The sequence below is a fragment of the Symphalangus syndactylus genome, chromosome 20 (genome assembly GCF_028878055.3).
Source record: "Symphalangus syndactylus isolate Jambi chromosome 20, NHGRI_mSymSyn1-v2.1_pri, whole genome shotgun sequence".
In the NCBI taxonomy this organism is placed as follows: Eukaryota; Metazoa; Chordata; class Mammalia; order Primates; family Hylobatidae; genus Symphalangus; species Symphalangus syndactylus.
Window position 1 is genome coordinate 18829075 of NC_072442.2, and position 16064 is coordinate 18845138.

Below are 16064 nucleotides of genomic sequence, written 5' to 3' on the forward strand. Positions count from 1 at the left end.
CCTAACTGGTCTCTTTACCTCTACACCTGACCCCCAAAACCCCCAATGAGATATATATATATTTAAATACGTATTATATATATCATTTTACTCTCCCCTGCTCAAAACAGCTTTCTATTGCATTTAAAATAAAATACTTTTCCAAACCTCTGCCCTTCTCCTCACTCCCCACACACTCCAGGAATATTGATTTCCCTTTCATTTCCAGGAAAAGGGCAACTTTTCTCCTCCCTCAGGGCTTCTGCATTTGCTGTTCTTCTGCCTGCAACACTCTTATACCTCCTATTTTTGTAGGGCTGGCTCTTTCTGTTCACTGCTAGATGTTACTACACCAGGGAGGCCTTTCTCTGATCACTGTGAGTAGAAGCCCCCTTGTTTTTCCTCTGCTCTCTACCACTACATTCTTTTTTTCCCCTTTTAAATTATAGCATTTAGCACTACTTGTAATTATATTTTTGTATATCCTTTGTCTATTGTGACTCTCCCACTAAATTGTAAGCTTCATCAGGACAGGGACAGTTCCTGTATTACAGTACTACATAGATACACACACATAACATGCAGCATGTAGTGCTGGTGCTCTTGGTTCACAATAAACGCTGAGTGAATGGATAAAGAGGACATTTGCCAGTGTGGCTGCTTACTTTCAGGAGGGAAGGTAAACCATATAACATCATCGATTAGTCAGACTAGTCCTTTGCAATGTAAGATATAGATGCTGTGCTTATGTCAACCAAAGAGAATATGACAGTCTTTCGTTTATGTAACTTGGCATAAATTTCTTAAGCAAACACTATTGTAGGTTGTTTAAAAACAAAAAGTGAAAATAAGAGTGTGAAATACCTGACAGGTGTTCGTGGGCTGCCAATAAATCTTCGAGGTGATCGGATTTTTGGTTCAAAGGAAAACTTTTCTTTCACACTTTCAAGTACAGATGGAGCCACATATGTAAAACCCTGAAAGACAGTAACAGTGGACTACAGAATGGCATTTTGTCATGTATCTCGAGAAAAATGGGGTTGTTCAGTCTGACACACCTACACAATGATGCACACCTAAAACCACCAATGTGTACACTCTCCCACGTCCTCAACCTCATTTTTAGACCCGTTAACTTCTTTCCAGCCATTTCATGAGGCACACACTTCAAGAAAGCAGAATTCCATTGAGCCTCATATGCTAGCAAACAAAATTCCACCCTACTGACAGGAATAGAAAAACAACAGGAAAATTCAGGCTCCATATGAAGATGTTAAATACGGCCAGGCACGGGGGCTCACGCCTGTCATCCCAGCACTTTGGGAGGCCAAGGCGGGCAGACTACCTGAGGTCAGGTGTTCAAAACCAGCCTGGCCAACGTGGTGAAACACCGTCTCTACTAAAAATACAAAAATTAGCCACGCATGGTGGTGCACACCTGTAATCCCAGCTACTCGGGAGGCTGAGGCAGGAGGACCACTTGAACCTGGGAGGCAGAGGTTGCAGTGAGCAGAGATCACACCACTGCATTCTAGCCTGGTCAACAGAGCAAGACTCCATCTCAAAAATTAAAAAAAAAAAAAAAAAAATGTTAAATACTAGGAGAAATGTAAAGAAACTTCTAGTGTTTCTAGCCACAGGCATATAAGCAATTAAGTTTATCAGTCTAAAACAGTTTCTCATAATTAGACCAAGGTAAAAACAATTTTCTGACTTGGCATCAAAGTCAGATCTTGTGATCTTTCTGGTTTTATGCCAATGATTGGACAGAATTCATTTTTTGTTTTGTTTTGTTTTAAGAGATGGGGTATCCCTACATTGCCCAGGCTGGAGTGCAGTGGTGATATCATAGCTCACTGCAGCCTCAAACTCCTGGACCCAAGCTATTCTCCCACCTCAGCCCCTCAAGTAGCTGGGACTATATAGGCACGTGTGATCTCTGCCCAGCTAGAATTTGGTGTTTTCTTGATGAATAAGTATCAACATTTCAAAAACCTTCAATTGTAATAGGCAAAAATGCAGTTTTGTTCATTTTAGTTCTCTCTTGGACCTTACTATTAGGCTACCAGCTGTCATTTCTCTAGCTGTTAATGTTCATTCTTTTAACCATCTTCACCTATCTTCTATTTATCCAAATCTATGAGTAAGCATTATGTGTTACAATAAATAAGACTCAGCAAAGCTCTGAGTGAAGGCTGAAAGAGTGAGGTGCAATTCTGAAGTGCATATGATTTGTGACAGTTATATGTGAACTTCAGAGAATAATTTTACAAACGTTCTAGTGGACTAAAGCTGTAACTACCAAGAGGTACAGGCTGTGCCTTAATCATTTTTGAATTTCCTCTAATTCTGTGATGGGGTCTTACAACAGGAATTAAAATATTTGTTGAAATGAGGTTGCTAGAACCACATTATCCAGATAAGTGGGATGTCACTATATGTGTGTGTGTATTTATACGTATATGTATACATATATATATATCATATATATACATATACGTGTGTGTGTGTGTATGTGTGTGTGTGTATATATATATATATATATATATATATATGTTTTGTTTTTTTTTTGTTTTTTTTTTTTGAGATGGAGTCTCGCTCTGTCGCCCGGGCTGGAATGCAGTGAGGGGCACGATCTCGGCTCATTGCAACCTCCACCTCCCAGGTTCAAGCGATTCTCCTGCCTGAGCCTCCTGAGTAGCTGGGACTACAGCCATCACGCCTGGCTAATTTTTGTATTTTTAGTAGAGATGGGTTTTCACCATATTAGCCAGGCTGTTCTGGAACTCCTGACCTTGTGATCCGCCCACCTCAGCCTCCCAAAGTGCTGGGATTACAGGCGTGAGCCACTGCACCTGGCCTATTTTTTTTATTAATGTTTAAAGAGATGCACTTTATGTACAGAATTCTGGCTACAACATAACAAATGAGTTGCTCTGTTCATCAGCCAATTTAAGTAATTATGAAAAGCTCAATAATATTTTTACTGGCAATGAAAGCTTCAATGTCTCACTTTTACCACCACAACTGTGGGTTTCTTGGTAGCTAAATAAAATGCTTCTATTTTGTGGGGGAAAAACTGTCACATAAGTTGAAATTCTGCAATGTCCAATTGAGGAAAAGGTCTCTATGTTAAATCAAAGGTATAAATTCCACATCAGTAGTACACGAGAGAGAAAAAAAAAATGCCAAAATTAAAGTGATTCATGCCCACTTCCCTAACTGAACCTAAGATTTTACTAACAGAGATGCCCTAACTTTGATTATGCACACATCAAACTTGAATTTAAAAACATGCATGTACTCACTCATCTTTTATCTCTTATGTAATTAATACTGTAAGATTATACTTTGCCTATGTGCTCTATATTACTAATTTATAGGATTATTACTATTCAGTGTTGTTTACTCAAAACCATACTGTACTATACACAACTTTTGCATTCCATGCTAACTTAATTTAAAATTTTTTTTTTTTTTTTATACAGAGTCTCTATCACTCAGGCTGGAGTGCAGTGGCACAATCTTGGCTCCTGCAACCTCTGCCTCCCGGGTTCAAGTCATTCTCCTGCCTCAGCCTCCCAAGTAGTTGGTACCACAGGTGCACGCCACCACACCTGGCTAATTTTCGTACTTTTAGTAGAGACGGGGTTTCACCATGTTAGCCAGGCTGGTCTTGAACACCTGACCTCAAGGTTATAGGCATGAGCCACCATGCCCTAACTCCATGCTAACTTTAGAGCTTATTTCCCATCCCATAAGATACAACACTACTTACACTACATAGTGAGCAGTGTGAGGAAGAAAAGCTTGAGAATTAAGTTAGTGACAAATCCAGTGAACTCAAAAACGGGGAAAAAAACACTCCCAAACATTTTCCCCATATTCTATTCTCCCTAGAGGTAGTCCAAAAACGAATGACAAAAGAAAAAAAAAATACAAGATGAGATAGATGTTCATGTGACGTATTAAGTACAGTAATAAAATCAACAAGTATATGTGATATTTGAGCAAAATAGTATGCATTCATGGTCTTCTGATATAAATTCATCATTTCTGTTGGCCAACATCAAAAACCTTTACTTTTCTGAGGAGACAAGCTATAAATCTATACAGACATTTCTACAATGAGAATTCACTATTACATATGTTTTGATGTCAAATATTCACAATTCATGTTAAAAAATCCCCTACTTGGCTGGGCACGGTGGCTTATGCCTGTAATCCCAGCACTTTGGGAGGCCAAGGCAGGTGGATCACGAGGTCAAGAAATTGAGACCATCCTGGCCAACATGGTGAAACCCTGTCTCTACTAAAAATACAAAAATTAACTGGGCGTGGTGGCACATGCCTATAGTCCCAGCTACTCAGGAGGCTGAGGCAGGAGAATCCCTTGAACCCAGGAGGCAGAAGTTGCAGTGAGCTGAGATCGCGCCACTGCACTCCAATCTGGCGACAGAGCAAGACTCCGTCTCAAAAAAAAAAAAAAAAAAAAATCCCCTACTTATGTTAAGAGTACCAAAAATAGGGCCAGGAATGATGGCTCATGCCTATAATTTTGGAACTTTGGGAAGCCAAGGCAGGAAGATAGCTTGAGTCTAGGAGTAAAATAGTGAGACTCTGTCTCTACAAAAAAATAAAAAATTAGCTGGATGTGGCACACACCTGTGGTCCAGGTACTCACAAGGCTGAAATGGGTGGCTCACTTGAGCCTGGGAGGTCAAGGCTGCGGTGAACTGTGATCACACCACTATACTACACCCAGCCTGGGCTACAAAGTGAGACCCTGTCTCAAAAAAAGTACCAAAAATCTATAGCTGTTTCAGGAATAAAATACATGTAGTTAGTGAGGTTTTACTCCCCGACTGCTGTGACTAATTTTTGGTTGAGATGCTAAGCCAAACATCATTTTAAGTCTGTGGCCTAAAAAAAAAAAAAAGGGAATCATCCTCTCCAAAGAATTGTACATTCCCACTCTAATTGCTAAAATAAAATGTTGAATTATGAAAATCAATTTTGTAGGTATCAATAAGTTATAAGGGCATGGCTTATTAAAAAAAAAAAAGTGGGCCAGGTTACCTACATGAACTGCAAAGCAGGCAAACTGAATTTTCTTTGAAGAGCTCATCCTCATCTTAAAATTTCCCATGACTACATGGAAATTCTTTCACTTACCAGAAAGACCTGATTGGCACTTTCACTGAGAGTTGAGTCATCTGGGCTGTCGACAGGTGTCTGACGTGTAAACTTGGAATCAAACTGACTTACATCCTCTTCAGATTGCTTTATACAAACAAAATAATTTAGAAAATAATAAATAGTCCATGTTACATCAATCAAATGCACTGTAAGCTCTGGGAGCTCTTTTCACAGGGGTTAACTATAATAAAGTATTAGAATAGTCTTAGCAGACACAGAATGAAGAAAAAAATGTAGGTGGAAAGTACTGAGTCAAATTACATCTTCAAATCTTAAACATGCACTAAAATAGGTTTTAGTATACAGTTATTCCTATTAAAAATGTGAATATATTGACTGGGCGTGGTGGCTCACGCCTGTAATCCCAGCACTTTGGGAGGCTGAGGCAGGCGGATCACGAGGTCAGGAGTTCGAGACCAGCCTGGCCAACACAGCGAAACCCCATCTCTACTAAAAATACAAAAAATTAGCCAGGCATGGTGGCGTGTGCCTGTAATCCTAGCTACTCGGGAGGCTGAGGCAGGAGAATTGCTTGAACCCGGGAGGCAGAGGTTGCAGCAAGCAGAGATCGTGCCACTGCACACCAGCCCAGGTGACAGCGTGAGAGTCTGTCTCAATTAAAAAAAAAAAAGTGAATATATCAAGCTCAAAACAGGCTGGAAAAAATGTTAATATCAATTTCCCCTCTCACAAAGCTTCAGTGTGCCTAGTCCACTGGCTAAATCCCTGTTTAGAGATAATCAGTTCAGTTGGCTACTGCAGGTTTGTAATAAACCTGAAAAACTACTGAAGCAGAGTTAAAACATGAATAACACTGGTAAGATGCTCCAGTTAAAGTTTCATCCCACAGCTTATTTCATTCCTTTAGAAATCTAAAGGAGCAAAAATAATTTTCTATTCTGCATGTTTTATAAGATATATTTCCTTGTGAAAGTATAGTTATCACTTCAGTTCTAACCATGAGATTTATTTATTTGATTCCTTCTCTCTTTCCCAGAATATCTGGTTAAACTCTTGGGCCAAATGTAGGAAGTAAATAATAATTTAGAATATCTGACTTAATACTAAAAGATGACCACATTGACCTTTTAATTCTCTTAGAGCCCAGACTGTGAACCTGCACTCCCTGGAGGAATGGCTGATTCCAAGTGTAGGGAAAATGTACAAGATAAGCATAGAACACCAGTTTCCTTATTTTGCTCTCTGGTACAATACCAGACCATGTGGTCATGTCAAAAGGACTCAAAAACCAACATGAAGATAACCCAGCATTCACTGCACCCAGCATTCAACGAAGGGAAAAATTGAGCATCAATAAAAATAACTGCCAGGCGCAGAGGCTCATGCCTATCATCCCAACACTTTGGGAGGCAGAGGCAGGTGGATTGCTTTTGAGCTCAGGAGTTGAAGACCAGCCTGGTGAACATGGCAAAACCCCGTCTCTACCAGAAAGACAAAAATTAGCTGGGCATGGTGGTGTACCTGTGGTCCCAGCTACTCAAGAGGGTAAGGTGGAAGATTGCTGGAGGCCGGGAAGTCAAAGCTGCAGTGGACAGAGATTATACCACTGCACTACAGCTTGGGTGTCAGAGTAAGACCCTGCCTCAAAACAATAAATGAATAAATAAAAATAACTGCAATGAAATGAAACACAAATATGTTAAAACGTGTAAGTTCATAATATACTAAAAAAACACACACACACACACACACAAAGTTCATTGGTCAATTTTGGAAGATGCTAGGGAACTAATTATTTTGAAAACTAGGAAAGAATCAAACATACATCCTGCCTTTCCTGTATGAACTATACCTTGGGTAACTAACTGATCAAAGAGTTTCTCTTTATGAAAGAATTCCAGCTAACAAAGAAAGAAGAAATAATAGTTAGAATAAGACCATTTCACAAACACCTGATGAAATTATAAAAGTAGGCCAGAGTTTCTCAACCTCAGTGCTACTGACATTTTAGGCCTATTAATACTTTGCTGTAGGGGGCTGTGCTGTGCTGACTCTTACCCCTGAAGGTACCTATAGCATTCCCTCCCCCAACCTGTGACAATCAGTGTATCTCCAGACATTGCCAAATTACCCTGGTAGTGAAATGCTGACACAGGCAATGATCAGTGACCACTAACATCACTTACACACACACACACACAACTACACATTATGCCTCCTGATCAAAGCATGCAATACTGAGAGTTTAATCTGAATCAGATCAACCGCCTAAATTTAACTACCAGTTTTTGGAAATTCAGAGAACAGATGAACATGGTCAATGAAACTATGGGAATAATATCAGCAAAATCAAAATTTGAGAATTCTACAGGACAAATGACCCAGTTTCTTCAATAAATCACAAGGAGAATCTATAAATGAAAAGAGACCTAAGAGACATAGTAACCAAACTGTATACAGACCTTGATTAAATCCTTACAAACAGGAGAAAAAAAAAGAATGGAAAAACAAAAACAAAAACAAAATTAGGTGGGGCAACACAAGGAGACCTCATTTCTAGAAAAATTTAAAAAATAGCTGGATGTGGTGATGCACCCCTGTGGCCCCAGCTATACGGGAGGATCCCTTGAGCCTGGGAGGTTGAGGCTGCCATGAGCCACTATCATGCCACTGCACTCCAGCCTGGGCAACAGAGAAAGACCCTATGTTAAAAAAAAAAAAAGAAGAAGAAAAGAAAAAAAAAGGAGAAAAAAAAAAAACTAAGGAAACTGTCAACTTCTGAGGTGTGATGATGTGATGGCAGTTATGTCTAAATAAGATGACCTAATCATTTTTTAAGCTGGGCAATAGGTATATGACAGTTATTTCCTTACAATTGTTTGTTGTTTTTTAAAGTGGGGACATTATGCTCCATGACCAAAAAATAATCACCATCATCATCCTCCTCCTTCTCCAACTACATCCTAAGGAATGGAAAAAGAAACTGTATTTTCTCAGATTCTGAGGTGGGAGAAAGACAGTAACTAACACACTAACTCATTTACTCATAAACATATTGTTATGGGTTGAATCGTGTGCCTTACCCACCCCCCGAAAAATTTCGTATGTTGAAATTCTAACCTCTAGTTCCTCAGAATGTGACCTTATTTGGAAAGGGTTATTGCAGATGCAATTAGTGAAGATGAGGTCCTACTGGAGTAGAGAGGAACCCTAATCCAATATGCCTGGTATCCTTATAAAAAGGGGAAATTTGGCCACAGATATGCACACAGGTAGAACACCATGTGAACATGAAGGCAGAGATCCGGGTGATGCACCTACAAGCCAAAGAATGACAAAGATTACCAGCAAACCACCAGAAGCCAGGGAAGAGGCATGGAACATACAGTTTCTCACAGTAGTCAAAGAAACCAACTCTAACAACGTGATCTAGAACCTCTAGTCTCCAGATCTGAGATAATAAATTTCTGTTGTCTAAGCCACCCAGTTTGTGGTACTTTGTTGCAGCAAGCCTAGCAAACGAATGCACATATATTCTATATTTTGAAGAAAAAATTCCCAGAGAATCATATTTAAAATGGTTAAATTAAGCAAAATAAAACAAACCAAAAAAAAGAAAAGTCCCAACTACCTGAAATATTTAATTGTCTTAGGTAATTGACTTAAAAATAGCTAATACAGTCAATTGCCACTGGCTTTAGTTCTTTAAAAGATAATACAAAAATAAAAGATGCTTGGCTGGGTGCAGAAGCTCACACCTGTAATCCCAGCACTTTGAGAGGCTGAGGTGGGTGGATCACTTGAGCCCAGGAGTTCGAGACCAGCCTGAGTGACATGGCGAAACCCTGTTTCTATAAAAAAACATAAAAAAATTAGCCAGGCATGGTGACACGTGTCTGTAGTTGCAGCTATTCGGGAAGCTGAGGTGGGAGAATCACCTGAGCCTGGGGAGGTCAAGGCTGCATTGAACTGTGATCGTGCTACTGCACTCCATCCTGGGTGACAGAGTGAGACCCCATCTCAAATAAAATAAAATAAAATAAAATAAAATAAAATAAAATAAAATAAAATAAAATAATAAAATAAAATAAAATAAAATATAAAATAAAATAAAATATAAAATAAAATAAAGATGCTGGAGAGGATAAACCAGAGATCTTTGAACTGCTAAGAAAAATAATGTTTCTGTCTGCTCTGAGATTTTTCTTATTCTAAAAAAATATCAAGCGATCCTCCTGCCTCAGCCTTGCAAGTAGCTGGAACTTACAGGCACAAGCCACCACACCCAGCTAACTTTTAAATGTTTTGTAGATATGGAGTCTTGTTATGTTGCCCATGCTGGTCTTGAACTCCTGGCCTCAAACAATCCTCCCACCTCGGCCCTTTAAAGTTTGGGGATTACAGGCGTGAGCCACTGCACCCAATTATACGCTTTCATGTATACTTACCAACAGAGGTTTAAAGGGGGGCTCCACCTTTCGAGCCAGAAGTTCTTCCCAGTTAATGTGTCTAAAGAATGGATGAGCCTAGGAAAAAAAAAAAGCAGAAAGAAAAGTTGAGGGGACTAGACTTTGCTGGATTGATAAATTAATCACCTTTTTGAAGTTACAAGTCACAAAATAAGCTAAACTTATAAGCAACTACATATAACCCTCAGAAATATATAAAACTAGCATTATCTTTCCCATAAAACACCAAAGATGCCAATCCCTACTTGAACTTCTCCAGCGTCCCCAGGACCAGCTCCCAGACGAGAAGCAGCATTTCTTTTCAGCAGCTTTAAAGAGGAAAAAAAAAGCTTGGATAAAGAACCTTAGTCAAACTGATTTTTTTTTCATTTTCAGACTTTGCTTGTCTACTTTGCCCTGAGAAAATATAGTTTATTGGCCAGGCACAGTGGCTCATGCCTGTAATCCCAGCACTTTGGGAGGCTGAGGCAGGTGGATCACCTGAGGTTGGGAGTTCGAGACCAGCCTGGCCAACATGGTGAAACCCCTTCTCTACTAAAAATACAAAAATTAGCCTGGTGTGGTGGTGCACGCCTGTAATCCCAGCTACTAGGGAGACTGAGGCAGGAGAATCACTTGAACCTGGGAGGCGGAGGTTGCAGTGAGCCAGGATCATGCCATTGCACTCCAGCCTGGAAGACAGAGCAAGATTCCATCTCAGAAAAAAAAGAAAAGAAAAGAAAATATAGTTTACTAATTACTACTGAATATCGTTTAAGGGTCTGTAATCCCAGCACTTAGTACTTTGGAAGGCCAAGGCAGGTGGATCACCTGAGGTCAGGAGTTCCAGACCAGACTGACCAACATGGTAAAACCCTGTCTCTACTAAAAATACAAAAATTAGCTGGGCGTGGTGGCGGGCGCCTGTAATCCCAGCTACTCGAGAGGCTGAGGCAGGAGAATCGCTTGAACCTGGGAGACTGAGGTTGCAGTGAGCCAAGATCACACCACCACTGCACTCTAGCCTGGGTAACAGAGTGAGACTCTGTCTCAAAAAAAAAAAAAAAGAATTAAAAAAAAAGAATATGAAAAGAAAGTCTTTAAACAAATCTGTACTTCGCCTTCAAAAATTGAAGACTTTTTTTGTTCAATATTTATATATGACTCTTTATTGAAAATATACATTAAATTCTATCTAGTTAAATCCTAGTCATTGTATCTTGTAGTGTCAGTGACCATTTAAGAACCTTACCTTTTTAAGCAGATCTCTGGCTTCTTGTGTGAGGTAGGGAGGCAAATTGAGTTTACATTTGAGGATTTTGTCAATTGTTTTCTTTCTATTCTCCCCAGTGAATGGGGGCTAAGAGTAGAAGACAAGTGAAAAATATCAGCAGGGAGTGAAAAATATTAGCATGTAAGAAACAAATTTTAAATAACAATATTATCCATCTCCTGAATTAGTTATGCATGGAGATCAGAAACGTATGCTGTGAAATGGACTAACTGCTAAAGACCTTTATTTTGTTTTAGAGACAGGGTCTCGCTATGTTGTCAAGGCTAGATTCTATTAATAATCCTTAGCTCAAACGATCCTCCCTCTTCAGCCGCCTGAGTAGCTTGAGCTACAGGCATGCACCACTGTGTCCGGCAGACGTGTAGTTTTTAAGCAACAGGACAGAGGAAGTAGCAGTGTCCTGGAAGGAAGCCAGTGTTTCCCCCATTAACTTGCTGTGTGATAATAAGTGAGCTATGTGATTTTATGCTTCAATTTCTCCATTTATAAAATAAGGGCATTATCTGTTCAACATCTATTTCACAGGCCTGCCATGACATAGATCATTTAAATGAAAATGTTTCGGAAAGTACGGGATCCCATATAATCATACAGCATTATTAGTGTTAAACTGCTAATAACAAATCTTTGGGCTTTGAAAACTCCATTGGTAACATGTTCAGAAAGCACAGGACAGGTCTCTCGCTACAGTGACTCAGCACAGATCATAATACGTGCAGCTTTTAACTGTGCACCTACTGCTCCAGTCAGCATGTCATACATTAATGCTCCCAAACTCCACCAATCCACAGCACGGTTGTGGCCACTTCTCATCAATATTTCAGGGGCCCTACAATGAGGAAAATAATACGCTTAAAAATTCATCCATTTGCATATCATCTGAATTAGAATTTTAAAAACAATATACAGAGTCAATGAGGGTACAGAAAACAGATACTATTCCTTAAAACAGGTAAAATTAGCTATTACCCCCAAACCAATTATGTTTAACATGCAGCTCACATGTATTCTATTGTTCCACAAAATGTGTGTGTGACTGTTCCATCATGAATAGATTCTTTGCATAGTCCAAAGTCTGTTAGTTTCACATGACCTACAATGAAAGATTACAGCATGATTATTCTCAGAATTCTAAGTATGTGCAGTGTTTGAACATGTCATATAACACCTTAGTCTATCCTTCCATTTAACTTTTCTTGCCTCAAATTTTCTTGCAGATGTCAAGAACAAGGTACCATCCATAAAATGGGATGCTAACTGTTTAAGGCTAGGGAAGTCACCTTTTGCCAATGATACAATCTATCTAGTAAAGAGAAAATAAAGATAGAGAAAAAAGTGAAATAACCCGTTTAAGGCTCTAGCTTTAAGTATACACAGAATCCTCTACCATCCTGAAAAAGAAAAATCCTTGGAAAACTGTTTTTTGAAGTCTAGTTTAAGTACACAGACTCCAATAAACATATTCTGTACCTTTTAAACAAAGGTGTGAGATAGTACTTCAAATATATAGCTTTTATCACAGTGAACTGTGAAGAGTTCTTAAAATGGTCTCAGAAACTCATTATAACAAGGTAGCTCATTCTGCCCAATGCTACCAATTAGGGGAAAGAAATAAAATTGCTAGATAGTATGAATCAATCATCACTGATCCAGAAAGTAAAAAACTTACCACCTTATACAAAGATCATTTCAGTTCAAGTTTAGCTTTCTTTACTGGACTGTCATAACAAGTGGTTCAACAATCTCAGGGACTCTAGTATTTGAGGTTCATTTCACAGAAAAGGCACAATGACCTACTGATTCAAATGTAAATATATACTACACTCTGACACAGAAGAAATATGGCATTTTCACAGAACCATCAGATACACTCAACCTTAAAAATCAAAGAAGAAGTTAACTATTCTATCGCTCCCCTATTCTATCCTGTGACTTATAATTCAGATCAGAATCCAGGTTTTGGGGAGTGAGGAGGTATTGATGAGAGGAAGGAAGAGACACTGATTCCCATGATATATTAAGTATATAATTTCTCCTTAAAAAAAAAAAAGGTGGGTAGAGGAGTATAATCTGGAATGTTTATATGAGCCTCGATTGTTGATACCTCATTTTCTAAGAGTTTGAAACAACTACCTCATGGATTATTCTGTAGACATCTAAGGATTAGCAGCTGCTACCACCTTCTAGATACCCTGGGTCAGCTGGTTGCTCCTTTGGGGGTATGAGTGAATTGCCAAGTCTACCCACAGCCCAGATTAGCTAAGTTGAGCTGTCTGTAGCAGCATGCAGTTGTAGTCAAGGCTCACTGTGCTGTATCTATAGTTGTATAGATTATCAGTCTCTCTGATGTTTACGTTTCTTGTTACAAACAGCAAGAATAAACTGATTCTGGCCAGGGGGAAGGTGGGTTATGCCTGTAATCCCAGCAATTTGGGAGGCCAAGGCAGGCAGATCAATTGAGCTCAGGAGTTTGAGATCACCCTGGGCAACATGATGAAACGCCATTTCTACAAAAAATACCAAAAATTAGCCAGGCATGGTGGTGTGCCACAGTGGCCCCAGCTACTTGAGGGGCTGGGGTGGCAGGATCACTTGAGCCTGGGAGGCGGAGGTTGCAGTGAGCTGTAATCATACCACTGTACTCCAGCCTGGGTGACAGAGTGAGACCCCCATTTCAAAAAAAAAAAAAAAAAAAAGAGTAAACTGATGCCTACTAAACATCATATTTCAAGAAGCATAGCTTCTAATATTTACATATTTTCTTTTTCTTTTTGAGACGGAGTCTCGCTGTGTTGCCCAGGCTGGAGTACAATGTCACGATCTTGGCTCACTGCAACTTTCGCCTCCTGGGTTTAGGCGATTCTCTCACCTCAGCCTCCTGAGTAGCTGGGATTACACCATCATGCCCAGCTAATTTTTTTTTTTTTTTGTATTTTTGTAGAGATGGGGTTTCACCATGTTGGCCAGGCATCTTGAACTCCTGACCTCAGGTGATCCACCCGCCTCAGCCTCCCAAAGTGCTAGGATTACAGGTGTGAGCCAGTGCGCCCAGCCAATATTTACATATTTTCATTATTAAAACTCAACTTATATAATTGAGATTCACTTTTCAATTTAAGTAACAAGCCAAAATTAATGTTTAGACTGGCTTTTACAGTCTAAAACATCACACAACATTTTATGTAAGGATTCCAAAAACATGAAAAACTATAAAGAGTAAGGATTAAACTAAAAAAGGCAGTTGAGTGACTATTATCCTCAACTTCTTTTACTCTCACCAAGCGTAATTACCTAAAGGCTTAAAATATCAGCAAGTACTATGATGCCATGAATTCTGAGGGAGGAAATATACAAAATAGAGAGATGAGTATGGGGCTTTGAAAATGGCCGTGACCTATGTGGGAGGATTTTAAGATGATTATTTACTATAGAATTGTTTACGGTATGTCTCCACCTTGGTGATTAAGCATGATATTCTCCGGCTTCAGGTCTCTGTAGATGATCCCCTTTTGATGTAAATGCCCCAAAGCCATGGAGATTTCTGCCAAGTAAAAGCTGGAAACAAAAGTGATTTAATAAAATTAAAAAGAGTATAATCTATCCAAAGCAGTTTATGTATGGAGCAAAATTCCTTGAAAGAAACAGACATGCACCAAAGACCAAATTAGTGGGGTAGGGAGATGTATGGGAAAAAGAGATGGCATAGGATGCTGCCAAAAGGCATGGGGACATTTATGTTTCACTCATTTTAGTGAAACTATAAAGTGCTTTACTTTGCCATTAGAATATACTGCTAAAATTGCGAAGATGTCCAGAATATGCTAAACTACCATTGGTCATGTTTTGTTCTGTCTGTGTAGGAATTAAGCTAATAGTCATTCATTTCAAAGCAAATTTCTCCCATCCACACCCAACTTTAAAATCCCATAGGAAATAGGAACTTTGTTATTCTCAGAGATAACGTCTTGATTTCAAAAGGTATCTTATAACCTGACCCTTAGAAGCCCACTCATCCCTTACTTAATACAGCTACATATTTATAGACAGCTTAGGCCCACAGTATCTGCCCTCCCTCCTGCCAGCCAGCCCACGACTATAAACTGTGTGACACTCAAATTTATCTACCTCAAAAGAATAAAGGGCTGAATCAACCCTGTCTGGATTCGAAAAGCACAAGGCACTGCAATACTGGCTGCATAACAATGTTGCAATCCTGCAGATTACTCCAGGATGGAGAGGGTGTGTCCTAGAGGACTGAGGCAGTTTCACAGCCAGCACGACCACAAACACAGCCTCCAACACGGCTCAGTGAGCCTCCTCCAAAAAAGGGCACTTCATCCCTAAGGCTCTTAAATGCAGCTTCTGTGTTAGAAAAGGCCTGAAATTAAACAATGGAATGCAGTTTTGGTAATCAAGGTAGAAAAAAACATTTAAGTGTTGTTTTCTATTAAATTAATGTGTAGGATAAACTGATTTATTGTGACCCAATATTGTTGCTTCACAAAAGGATGTGCATATTTTTAATTTGAAGCAGATGACATGTTTAGAAATAGGAGGGTAAATCCCATCCTGACTATATAATCAATCCACAGATGATATGCCCAGGCTTATCACCTCCCTAAGACTGCACCTTGAGAAATAGAAAGCTTAAAAAAAAAAGGGATGATTTCTGATAATTTCCATTGTTCCACACATAAAGGTTCACTGGAAAACCACACTCACCCACAGCCAAGGCAGGCAGCTTACCAATTCAAGGAAAGAAAGCCGCAATGAGAATGGTTCTGTTAGGAACAACTGGTGTGAAGGGCGTTCCACTCAAGCCTAAGGGCAAAGGAATGATGTGACCTCCATAGCTGCCCAGTCCCAAAACTGCTTCTCCCCCTTGAGGTCCTGAGTGAGTGACTGGCTCCAGCTCAATTTACTGAATCATGTGGCTGCCCATAGTGGGAATGGGGCTTTGCTTGTAATTACCTGAATCTATGCAACCACAAAAAGTTCACTTACCAAGCAGTGTCTTCCATAAATATTCCCTCTCTTTCTAACTGCATAAATAGTTCTCCTCCTGTAAAGAAAAAGAAAAAACATTAGAAATAAAACAATATTTATTTCCAACCCACTTCTAATGAGAGAGTTTGTGCTTTCCTTCTACCATAATTAAAAGACATCAGCCCCTTAAAAATGAA

At 39.4% G+C, this 16064-nt stretch overlaps 1 protein-coding gene across 9 annotated transcripts in view; it reads right to left on the reverse strand.

The window, feature by feature from the left end:
• RPS6KB1 (ribosomal protein S6 kinase B1) overlaps positions 1–16064 on the reverse strand; it is a 57177-nt gene that overhangs the window by 1097 nt on the left and 40016 nt on the right. For 4 of the 9 annotated variants that reach the window (XM_055256731.2, XM_063628519.1, XM_055256734.2 and 1 more), the window contains 9 exons: positions 15886–15943; positions 14336–14436; positions 11884–11974; positions 11620–11710; positions 10840–10947; positions 9854–9916; positions 9588–9665; positions 5155–5262; positions 844–956 (listed from right to left, as the gene is read on the reverse strand). In XM_055256731.2, the coding sequence (XP_055112706.1) occupies positions 844–956; positions 5155–5262; positions 9588–9665; positions 9854–9916; positions 10840–10947; positions 11620–11710; positions 11884–11974; positions 14336–14436; positions 15886–15943 (811 nt within the window). Of the gene's footprint in view, positions 1–843; positions 957–5154; positions 5263–8259; positions 8457–9587; positions 9666–9853; positions 9917–10839; positions 10948–11619; positions 11711–11883; positions 11975–14335; positions 14437–14460; positions 15260–15627; positions 15703–15885; positions 15944–16064 lie in introns of those variants that run through there. The other 5 variants (XR_008653095.2, XM_055256733.2, XM_063628518.1 and 2 more) reach the window with 5 other exon arrangements.